This window comes from Physella acuta, unplaced genomic scaffold (assembly GCF_028476545.2).
Source record: "Physella acuta isolate Inbredline_101_S28 unplaced genomic scaffold, ASM2847654v3 ptg002118l, whole genome shotgun sequence".
Lineage (NCBI taxonomy): Eukaryota > Metazoa > Mollusca > Gastropoda > Physidae > Physella > Physella acuta.
This window is the reverse complement of record NW_026733619.1, coordinates 18254-31151: the sequence shown is the minus strand read 5'-3', so window position 1 is coordinate 31151 and position 12898 is coordinate 18254. Positions and strand designations below refer to the sequence as shown.

At 35.2% G+C, this 12898-nt stretch overlaps 1 protein-coding gene across 1 annotated transcript; it reads right to left on the bottom strand.

Moving 5' to 3' along the window:
* Positions 1–1278: 1278 nt before the first annotated feature.
* On the bottom strand, positions 1279–7504 carry LOC131932242 (multiple epidermal growth factor-like domains protein 10). Its single transcript, XM_059289104.1, has 9 exons — positions 7417–7504; positions 6270–6413; positions 5791–5925; positions 5415–5548; positions 4214–4348; positions 3641–3775; positions 3135–3269; positions 2109–2273; positions 1279–1553 (listed from the first exon to the last, which is right to left on the bottom strand). Exons 4-9 carry the CDS (start codon positions 5545–5547, stop codon positions 1390–1392), a joined length of 867 nt encoding a protein of 288 aa, XP_059145087.1. The 5' UTR covers position 5548; positions 5791–5925; positions 6270–6413; positions 7417–7504; the 3' UTR covers positions 1279–1389.
* Positions 7505–12898: the final 5394 nt, after the last annotated feature.

The following is a 12898-nucleotide window of genomic DNA, read 5'->3' as shown; positions in this document are numbered from 1 at the left end:
ATCGCTACCACCCCCACCAGTCCGGTGAGTGGTGGTTCACCCCAAATGTTTACAATAGTAGAGTCGGGTCGATTAGTGACGGCTATTAGGGGCAGATAATGTAGTTTTTAAACGATTTGAAACTTAGGGGAGGTAACTAAGAGTTGGTTGCTTTCCCTGGTGGAGGGGGGGGGGGGTGCGGGGGGGATGTGGAGGGTGGTGTTTATTGTCCTTCACGAGCTACTGATAGTGTTTTAAAGCAAATATTTTCAGTCGCAGCATCGGTAGTGTCGAATTCACAAATTATGAATAAATGAAAAGTAGAAAATAAAACAACTAAATAGCGGATCGGCTCGTATCCTTGTGTAAGACTTTCAGAACACCGCAAACACAAATTTACTTTCTCACTAGCTTGTTCCCAGTAAAGGGAACATTAGTTAAAAACAACAATAGTAATGTCATAGGGGTCGTCCATAAATGACGTCACCGTCGTAAGAGGGAGGGGGATCCGTAATTTTGTGACAGTGTGTGACGGTGTGTGATACGGGGGAGGAGGGGGGGGGTCAGATGATGTGATGTCACACCTTTGCATTATATAAAAGCAATGTTATTTAAAATACTTAAAAAAAACTTTTTAAAAAACCACGTTTTTCTTGTGGACTAAAAAGTAGAAAATAAATTTTTCTTCCGACCCTAGGGGATCTACCAATGACTGCTCGTAGATTTTGTGCTTCCTTGAGCTGTGCAGGTTCTTGTGATGACTGTTCATACATTTGATGACAAAAAAACGTGGGTACGTTTTCGCTTTAATCATAAATCTGCCCGACCCACGTTTTTTGTTAACCGTTTCAATAGATTGTCATAGGAATTGATTAAAATACTCTATGTTGATAGAGTTCAGACATGATTTTGGAAAAAACTAATATTTTTAAAAACAATCAAGATGAAACGTGAAGTCATTTTAGGGGGGTACGGGGGGGGGGGGGTCTGGCTTTTTGCGACGATGTGTGACGGAGGGGAGGTGTGGTGTGGAGGTAAAAATCGTCCAAAAAGCGTGACGTCATTTATGGATGACCCCAAAACCTCTATCACCAACATAAGTCCAACGTACCAATAGTTGTGTGGCTGGTGAGGCCTATAAATATTGAAGAGAGTAACTTGTATGTACACCAAGCATAAGTAAAGACGTAAGAAGACGACATTTAACCATAAAGAAAATATGTCGTTGGCCCTCAGTATTGCCAAACACGTGGATATAGAAAAACAAATTTTTATTCATGTAAATTCAAAATATGGAGTGTAAACATAGTTGTAAAAAAAATTACAATTGAAAATATCTAACCATCACTGTAAATATTAAATGACAAACGTGAACTATAACTAAAACAATTAACTTTTTCCAAAGTACGTTCAGGTGTTCATGGTTGTCATAGATACGGCCTCGTATTGAGATTTCTCATTATCCTCTTTATGTAATGTGTCGTAAGGTGTCGTGTCTTTACCGATGTAATCATAAGCATTCAATTCAACAGCGGGTGGTGCCGCATCCATTTCATTATAAACAGTCTGACTGCCTGAAACACACAATGAAACCATCATAATGCTAATCTAATTGATGTGATACGAGCTTTGTATATATTCAGAGTTTCTTCCGGTTCCTCCCCCCTCACAATAAAAGTCTAACCCCCCGCCCCAAATGAAATGGAATTTATTTAGAAAAAATATATAGTTTTACCAGTGCTCCCCCCTCCCCCTAGAAGCGTAGAGACACATTCCGGCACCCGGAGCAAACTCTCAAATTTGCGCCACATGGCTTTTAAATATTTTTTTACTCCGTTTGGCGCCCCCGCAGGGTCGGCGACCGGGGCGCCTGCTCCACCCCTACCCAAGTTACGCCTCTGTCACCTTCTCCGGAAAATGTAGTCCGCCCCCCCCCCCCCCATTCCAAAAATATTAAGTGCCGTCCCCCCTCTCCCCCCACCCATTCCCCCTGGAGAAAAAAAGTCTAAAAGAAACACTGCTAGTATTAAATTAATTGTATTAATTTTTGCAGTTCATGGCATACAAACTTTAGAAAAATTCAATAACATTTATTGAAAGTTATTCTGTGTAAACTGAATCATATTTACTTTCTCTGACGTTGCGGTTTCCTGTTTGCTCATCCCGGCTGTTCCCATTACTTGTAGCTGAACACGCTGTTCTACGTACAATACAGACCACTGCTAAGACTATAACGATGACAACACACATGGTTCCTATACCGATGCCGACGCCTTCTGCCAACCTATCGTGTGCTTATAGAATAACAAATGATTTGCATAATTACAATTTTAATTATTTTGTAAATTTCATATTATATCAAATTGTAATGTTTAATTTTTTTAAATGGAGTTTATCCGTCGATTCGTTATTTAAAAAAAAAAAATTACGTTTTCAGACCAGCCTGTCCATTGTGCCAAAGTTTTGTAACTCAGCTATAATATTATACTTTATCTCTTCGTCTCTACTTCATTTATTCAGCTCTACTTTATATGATATAGATACCATTTTCCACTCCTCTCCGTGTGTTGTGTAATGGAGTGTGTAGTGTTTGTGGTGTGTTGAAAGTGGTGTGTATGTGTCAGATGAGTTATTGGATGTGTAGGGTGAGTGTAGTGGTGTGAGATGATGGGTGTGGGTTTTGCTGTGTGAGACATTGAAATGTGGGTTGCGGTGGAGTGGTTTGGCTTAGTAAGGTGTGTGGTTCGTGGTTTCATGCGGGTATGTTATTATCCATTCTGTTTTTAGCTTTTAGCTCCTCATTTTAAATATGTGCAGTTCAAATTTATTTTACACGATTAAAAAATGAGATTTTTTATGCCTATTTTTTCTGTCATCCAAAAATTTAAATTTCACACCGTGACGAAGCAAGCGTATGCACCTTATATATATATATATATATATATATATATATATATATATATATATATATATATATATATATATATATATATATATATATATTGGGAAACAAGGTTTTCTGCCTATCCCAGATCTGCCGATAGTAATTTGTACATTAAGAAATAATAAGAACAGAGAAACTTACATGAAATGTAATGCCTATCATAAATTTACTTAACTCCAAGATTATTGATTGTAATCTCTCTGCTACTTACCCTCTTGACAAAACTGACCCCGGTAACCTTGGATACAGCTATGGCAGTGTCCGGTTGTCGCGTCACACGAAGAGCCGACACAGGTTGTTGAACAGTTGTTGACACAGTTTGGGCCGTAGTGATTGGTGTCGCACGCTAAATAATATTATGATTAGATTAGCCTGCTGTGACACACACAAGGTTTGTTTATTTGATGCAATTTAAAAATGTAATTGGTAAACCAATCAAAACAAAAACTGGCTATATAAAGATTTTTTTTTCTAATGCTAGTAAGTTACATTCAGTAAATTAACAGCATAATAAATCTATTGCATAAGATTCAATCTTTAAGTTTGCTGCGTGGATTATTAATATTTTTTCTGACACAAAAAGTTGAATTTTTACACTTGCAATTACAATTGTAATTATTAATGTTTAATGAAATATATAGATCTAGTACAACGATTTGAATAACAAATCTCTATACGATATATTGCTCTACTTTTGTAGCCATGACAGTATCTTACACATATTACAGAAATCTCCACGATATCCTGCACTACAGCTGTAGCAAGCTCCATGCGCTGAGTTACATTCAAAGTTCTGGCAGTTCTTCGAGCAGGTCTGGGCACAGAAAGCCCCATAATACTGGTTAGGGCATGCTGTAATAGGAAAAATATTCTTTACATTTGTTTTGGATGGATCAGATATAACCTTTATACTCTCAATTTATTTGTCTCGCTGACGACTAAATCCGGGTTCAAGTCAGTAGACCGTCCCTGAGTCCACTCAACTCTGATGGGTACCTATCCATGTAAGGGAAAGTAAAGGCGGCTGGGCATAGTGCTGACCACACTATCCCTTCATATGCCAAGGTCACAAAAACAAGTGAACTCTACTTCACTTGCTCTATAGACCGTCAGGTTTGAAAGGGAACTTTACTTTTACTGACGACTAAAGAACTAATGATTGAATGAAAACATAAAAAGTATATATACAATACGTTATTCAATATTATAATGGGGAAAATCTTAATTATTATCTATTGTGAAGAAATTTTAACTTATGTGTAAAAAGCAATGATTTAAAATTGTATTCACTTATATTACAGTAGCCGCCAAGATATCCAGCTATACAAGTGTTGCAGTGACCTGTAACTTTGTCACATTTTTGTTCTTTGCAATGTGGTGAGCATGTGCTGATACAGTTAGACCCATAGTGGCTGTCGTCACAAGCTTTAAAATACATGTGTTGGTACAGTTAGACCCATATTATCTGTCTCATAAGCTTTAAAATACATGTATAACATGTTATAAAAAATATGTTCGCTAAATTAAGTTTTGGTTTATTAAAGAATAAGAATTTTAAATTTCATTAATTTTCATATTAACACTAGGTTTTTTTTTTATACTTAAGTTAAGCAAAATTAGAAAAAAAATATTATGAGTATGCTATTTGGGTTTTTGAAAAAAAAGACATGTTGTATATATTATGTTTATTGTTCGCACAAATACAAAGTAAAAAAGATATTATCTTCTTCTTGAACATCTTGTGAGATTAGGCATACCACAACCTGACGTAGAACCAAGCATTTCGTACATGTTACTTGTTTGTTCTAGAAGGGCATTATCCTATACCCCGTACATAGCATAGCATCCCTCGTTTAAATGTAGTGGTAGTTCGGTCTGGGAACGACCTACTTTCTTGAGCGTAGTGATAGTTTTGTAAGGGGACGACCTACTTTCTTCAGCGTAATGATAGTTTTGTAAGGGGACGACCTACTTTGTTCAGCGTAATGATAGTTTTGTAAGGGGACGACCTACTTTGTTTAGCGTAATGATAGTTTTGTAAGGGGACGACCTACTTTGTTCAGCGTAATGATAGCTTTGTCAATGGCGACCTAATTTCTTCAGCGTAATGATAGTTTTGTAAGGGGACGACCTACTTTGTTCAGCGTAATGATAGTTTTGTAAGGGGACGACCTACTTTGTTTAGCGTAATGATAGTTTTGTAAGGGGACGACCTACTTTGTTCAGCGTAATGATAGCTTTGTCAATGGCGACCTAATTTCTTCAGCGTAATGATAGTTTTGTAAGGGGACGACCTACTTTCTTCAGCGTAATGATAGTTTTGTCAAGGGCGACCTACTGCTTCTAGTGCGAGCACTGAAACCTACTGGTCTGCAAACCGCCTGACTGTGGTTAGATCAAACGTTCTCTAATGATGGATTTAATATAAAACTAGCCGTTTCAGTTCAAACACCAATTTTTTTAAATTTTCTTATCGCTTATCAGAACTTACGTTTATTACAGAACTCTCCCTGATATCCCCATTTGCATCTGTTACATAGGCCACTTGTACCATTGCATTCAGAGTTTTCACAATTTAATGAGCAATTGTTCACACAGTTAGGTCCAAATGTTGTTTGTCGCATGCTTTAAATTTTAAATTGGTATTAATGAACATTAAATATATTCAAGCAATACGGAATGTACAGTAAACACAATAGAAAAATATTACTTGCGTTGTGTAAGTAATAACATCTGAAATCTTAAAGCTACAGAACCTTAGTACCTGAATAAGTTGTTTTTCGAAATGCAGAACCTTGCCAACATAAGAATACGTGGGAATTTAACATTTAATTAGCGTACACATGAAGTAAAGTTTCAATACAAACTGATGTTACAAAACTCCCCGCGATATCCTGCTGTACAGTTGAAGCAATGACCGTATGTTTTGTTACATTCGGAATTCGGACAATTCGTTGAACAGTTGTACATACAGTCAGACCCATATGTGTGGTTCTGACATTCTGGAAGTTGAAATTAAATCAAATTTTAAACGGTAAAAAATAGTTGATTTTTATGATAATTAAAGTTAATTAGAATATAGTGAAATTTAATTGCTCTGTTTTGAAAAAATTGAAACGATTTCAGCCAATACATCAAATCTATAATGTAGAACTGTAAACCAATGATATTAAAACTACAATGTCCATGCGTATATTTCGATAAAATAAAATTTAATCACGATCGTGGTCGCTGCTTTCTGCAATTTAATTTACTTTATATATTTGATTTCAGCTATTGTGCACTAAATGTTATCCCTACTCTACTTGTTTATAAACATATTTTGATTTACTTTATAACTACCAACCTCGCGTGCAACCTTCTCCGTGATAGCCTAATGCACAGCCGGACGCACACCCACCAGTGGCTACCAAACAATTTTCTTGTCCACTCATACAGTTACATGCACTCCTACATTCCAGTCCGAATGTTTGATTAAAGCACTGGTGGTCTGTGAATTAAGTGCATTTTGATATCTCGAAATAATAAATTTTATTTTAGTTAGAGGTACTTTCAGATCACAGTCTGAATTTTTTTTTTAAATAAGTACAATGGTAATCTAGAGAATAGGCTATTTTAACACGTTTTTCTTAACTCAGCTTCGCGTTTGTTTGTTTGGTTGTTTGGATGTTTGTTGTTAAAATTGACATCGAAAATTAGCCCACTTCTGATTGCTCTTGAGATCTGAAATTTGGCATACAGGCTACTTTCGCCTAACAAATTCAGATGCAATCATAAAAACTAGCAATTAGAGACCGTAATTAGCTTAATTTAATTACGCCCCAAGGACCATAAAATTGAGGACATGATTTCTAAAGATACCGACAAGACTGTAGGCTTATTGACACAGTTACTTCGGCCCCAATGCGCTGGCCGTGATCGTATAGTGGTTAGTACTTCGCGTTGTGGCCGCGACAACCCAGGTTCGAATCCTGGTCGCTCAAGATTTTTTTAGTCCGTGTATTTATAAACACTTAGTAAAGTCATACTTAATCAAGTCATTAGATAAAGTAGAAAATAAACTATATAAAAAACTTTTTTTAAAAACCACGTTTTTCATGTGTAGCAACGGACTAAAAAGGAGAAAATAAAATACTTAAAAAAACTTTTTAAAAAACCACGTTTTTCTTGTGGACTAAAAAGTAGAAAATAAATTTTTCTTTTGTGCTTCCTCGAGCTGTGCAAGTTCTTGTGATGACTGACAAAAAACGTGGGTCGGGCAGATGGGTCGGGAAATTTGATGGTGAACGTACCCACGTTTTTTGTCAGTCATCACAAGAACTTGCACAGCTCGAGGAAGCACAAAAGAAAAATTTATTTTCTACTTTTTAGTCCACAAGAAAAACGTGGTTTTTTAAAAAGTTTTTTTAAGTATTTTATTAGACACTTTTAATAAAAGATTACAGAAAATATTATATTGTTAAAGGTTAATTACAATCGCACTAATTACTCACCACCATATATTTCCACTTCACATAGAGTTAAATAGTTATTCACACTTATTTGTGTGTATGATGCTGCTATCACATTTGTACTAGTCACATCGTACAAGTACTGGGCTATGTAACCTGATGTATCTGTGTAGTTAAACAGTACTTCCCCATTTCTTCCCGTCGTATTCAGCTTGAAACCAGCAAGTCTGTCTTGATTGTACTCTGAGTGTACACAACATAAAACTTGTATCAAACCAGCCAAAATGAGCTAGGCTTCTATCCAGCCATTTATAGCCATGTTCAAATTTAAATAATAACTTAAACATGTGTATTTGAATTTAAAAACTTTAAACAGCAGTGCTACGCTTAAAGCAATAATGCCTACACTTGTATGTGATTCTAAAATTTAACTTAGACATCACTTAAATATTATTTTATCGATAAACGTTCTCATAAAAATCGCAACTTCATTTTTCTTAGAAGCAGATTTCCACTGCAAATACATTAAATAAAATATAAACTTGTATTATGAATTTGTAGAAAAATCCTTGTTAAACCTCTATTGTAAAGGACATATCTGTTGATGACCATAGGTGTTGTGAAAACAACTTTCCAATAGCTTGGTCTTTCATCTAACGTATGTGTACACGACTGTTGTTCAAAGACTTTACTTGTGATACCATCAACAGCTCTAGAGGAATCATATGTTCCTAGAGGATCTGTATAGTTACTTGACTGCCAAGTTGTTTGTTTCAAGGCAACGTTTCGACCTTGAGGAAAATAAATAAATTCATTTTCGAATAATTAATACAATCAACATTTTTTTTTAAACTAAATACTTTTTAAAGGTGAAATTCTTACCTCCATTAATATAAACTGAGCAAACATATTTAGTGGACTGAAAATCAAATATGATTTGTGTAGCTTTAGACACTGTATCACAAAATACATCTATTTCTGTGTCACTATTTTTATACTTTTTCAAATCCGAACATGCTATGTTGAGTTGAGTAATACTGTTTTTCATCTGGACGTTTAGATTATCTAGACTGTCTGAGTAAAGAATAATATAAACATTCAGTCTATCTTTCTATAAATAAATAAGGTTTTTGTCTATGTGCCGTTGATGAAAATAGTTTTGATTTTTTTAAAAAAAGGAATATATTGTCCATTACTCATACTTTTTGTCAAATGCAGTCGTCCCCGCATTCACACCACACCAAACCACACCAAACCACACCACACCACACCACACCATACTACTGGCTATATCCAGAAGCGTCACATAAAAATGTCGGAAAGAGGGGGTTACTCCAGACCTAATGTCGCCACTGCCTATATCACACATCCGTGACTTACCTGGGGTAGCCAAGAGTATCCTAAACCAAGTCAGTTGGTAATCAGTGCTCCAATTGAATTCAAAACTTGAAATATACGAACAAGTCGTGTCATCACCATCAGCTATTTTCGTATTGCTTGGTGTGATCGCTGCTTGTCTTGAGGCCAGATCCACTGTAAATAATAGCTTATAATATACTTTACAGGACGAAATTCTGAGGTTAAAGTAAATTTTACAGGAAGCTTCTAGTTAACGGTTGACTAGTTACAAATATAATTATATATATATATATATATATATATATATATATATATATATATATATATAGAGAGAGAGAGAGAGAGAGAGAGAGAGAGAGAGAGAGAGACAGAGAGACAGAGAGACAGAGAGAGAGAGGGATAGGATGTTATGGGAAAATGGAAAATAAATAATTTAATGACTGTGTGTCATATAAACTGTGTGTGTAGATACTGTTTATCATTATGGCCTTATGCAAACAAATAGAAATATGATATACGTTGTAGATCACGGAGTGTGTCAGTAAGTTAATAAACCTGAGCTACATGCAATAGAATAGCTTTTACAAAGTGCGACAATCATACTAAGATTTTCTAGTATTACGCATATTACTTTCTTGTTTTAAGTAATCATAAAAAGACCTTTAATCAACAGATGTTATACTTGGCACTAGCTCTACTTACAATACTGACACAGTGGTCCGAACCAACCAACCACACAACCTGTGCCAGCCACACACTGTCCTGTACCATCACACGCGTTACCCACACAGTGACATTTGTACTGACAGCTGGAGCCAAACCAGCCAGGGTCACATGCTGAAAGGTCACAATAATGTTATGATAGGTCATTTTGTACATTGTAATACCTGGACAATTTTTATATCCATGCAATAACTTAATAATGATTATAAAACAATATTTTGCAATTGTATATTACACAAACTACTCTAATTTCTCCTATGAATAGATAACATACATTACTAAAACAGTCTACCTGAAAGTATAACAATTTGATAGACATTAGCCATCAACAGCAAGTATATGTTATGTTTCATGATAGGAGTCGATTGACTGATATACCCACACATCCTTTAATACATTCAAGATTGAAAAACTTTGAGTATATATATATATATATATATATATATATATATATATATATATATATATATATATATATATATATATATATATATATATATATATACGTATATATATATATATATATATATATATATATATATATATATATATATATATATATATATACGTGTGTGTGTATTTAGAAATTTATTTATATATCATAATAGTATTAAATCCTAAAATGCCCAAATGCAACATTTACCTCGTTAAAGAATACAGTACACAATCTTATTTACCAGGATTCAAACACATATGTAATATTTACCAAATGTGAAGTGTAGCAGACTTATTTACTTCCTGCTAGTCGTGTAATATTCTTTCGCACTGGGTTATATATAGTTACAGTACCTTACCATTTTATTGATTGATCAAGTTGTTTACTTGAATGGATCAATAAAGAATGTTTTCAATGTGCATTCGTACAACATCCGGTGTATTTGTGAAATGAACCAAGAGCGAAGCCAACAGACCAAGCAGTGGTTCTTACACTGGGACATTCTCGTGTACCAATAACATTTGGTAATGCCACACCTGTAATGCTATGAGATCTGCTGGATTAACTTGTAAAAAGAGATGACAATGTGTTCCAGAGATGGCTAAACAAATACACCTGAATACCTTCCGGGTTTTTAATTTTACCCTTAACACACAGTTGGCTAACATAGCGAGTGTGTATGAAGGGAAGGACGGCAGGTGTGTAACAGAAGCGTATTTGCTGTTAGACCAGGTGGTTCTTTTTTACAGTTACCATGTAGAAGTCTAGTTTTTGTAACAGAAAAATTGCTTTTTTTTCGAATTTTCAAAGTTTTTTTTTTATGGTGATACCGTTAAATTTAGCATTTATTTTTAAGATTTATAACCATACCAAATTATGAAAATTAAAAAAATAAATTTCTAGAGTGTTTTCTGTTACAAAAACTAGCCAGCTGACTCTATTAGCGTTAGTTAAATAAGTATAAATAATTATATGAAGCCTCGAACGTGGAAAGATGATGATTTAAAATAGAATATTTAAAATCGAAAACTTGTTTAGGGGTCAATCATTTATAAAGTCCCACCCCCACCATTCTATATCTTGACGAAAAGCTTTGTGTAGATTCGATATCAAAGAAGTGTACATGACTCTGTTATCAGCTCCGGTATCAAGGCACATAAAAAAACAAAAAAAAATTATTCACCGTCAATTTTACTGGATCGCACTCCTATTTATAACACAATTACAGTTTTATTTAATTTAATTACTTAGAAACTGTAAAAATAAAAATGTATTATGTCACCTTTTAAAAAACTCCAATTTTTTAGCCTGATGGTCCATGGAGCAAATAAAGTTCACCTGTTTCTGTGACATCTGTATATTAAAGGATAATGTGTTCAGCACTATGCGCAGCAATTTTACTTTACCAAACGTGAGTTTGTCACCCATCTGAACTGGGCGGACTCAGGGACGTTCTACTTGACTTCGAACACGCGACTTTCAAGTTAGCAGTTTAGTGGTCTAACGCTAGGCAGCGCCGTCCAATTATGTGTGTGTGTGTCCGTGTGTGTTTTGTGTGTGTGTTTGTGGGGGGGGGTGAGTGTGTGTGTGTGCGTGTGCGTGCGTGTGTGTGTGTGTGCGTGTGCGTGCGTGTGTGTGTGTGTGTGTGCGTGCGTGCGTGCGTGCGTGCGTTCGTGCGTGCGTGCGTGCGTGCGTGCGTGCGTGCATGCGTGCGTGCGTGCGTGTGTGTGTGTGTGTGTGTGTGTGGCAAGATGATTTAAAAACAAAGAACCAACACTCGATGTACTGATAAAATATTGATCTTTCAAACTTTATTTTGAAATTGTGTGCTATTTGTAAATCAAATGAATTAAATAATCAGCAATAAAAATCATTTTTGATATGTAAACATTTTATACCTTTTCTGTCCATGAAATGTTAAGCCTTTAAACTGAGCAAGACAGCTAAGTGCCTAACATAACATAAATTACAATAACATTTTTTCCTGTCTTCCGACATGCTTTGTAGCTAGTATAACTAAAATCGTATATATATATATATATATATATATATATATATATATATATATATATATATATATATATATATTGTCACGCAAGCCCTTTACCTGGTACTTTAGATATAACAAGGGCGGTAATCAAATATAATGAGCAACAGCCAATAAACACATATAGTGTCATATAGTGACCAGTGTTTTTTTTAAAGTTTAATGCCAGCTAAAGATACAGCATCAACTATTTACCGTCACCATATTAAATACAAAGAACACAATAAAGAACACACCATAATAACGAACTAAACGCCATCAAACGTACTACAGCTACATTTTCCCTTGTATACTATATAGTGTCTAAGTTAATATGCACCATGTCATCAACATCTGTTGACCAGATTCGCCTCGCACGGTCTGTGGTTAACCCCGCATTATTTATCACCAGTGTTTCTTCCAAATTTTTTTCTCCGGGGGGGGGGGGGGGGGGGCACTTGATATTTTCGGGGAGCGGACGGTAGAGGGGGGCGGACATTTTCGTGGGGGGGGGACACTGGTTAAAGTATGTTCTCTACATAAATTCCATTTCGTTCGGGGGGGGGGGGGGGGTAGACTTGCCTGGAAGAAACTCTGTTCATCACTGACACTGCTAACGTATTTTGTCTATGTCTCATTACGTGTTTCTCCAAATGTATCTCGATATGGAGATATTAAGTAGAACAAGATGGTCAATTTTGTCAATTTTCATGTGTGACGTCGTTGCTAAGTTGATGGTTTGTACTCTGTCCAATTAGTTGATAGTTCGGAATCTTTGCAGTCATAGTCTTTTTTTTAATCTTTCAAAGTCTATTTAGAAGTCAGTTATAGTATTATATTCATTTTAATTCTAATAGGTATAATTTGAAATAAATCTTTCAAAAGTAAAAAAAAAACGAAAATTATAAGATGAGTTAATATAAAAAAATTTTAAGACTCATTTTATACAACATTAATTTGAAGTAGTTTAGCAGGTTTTG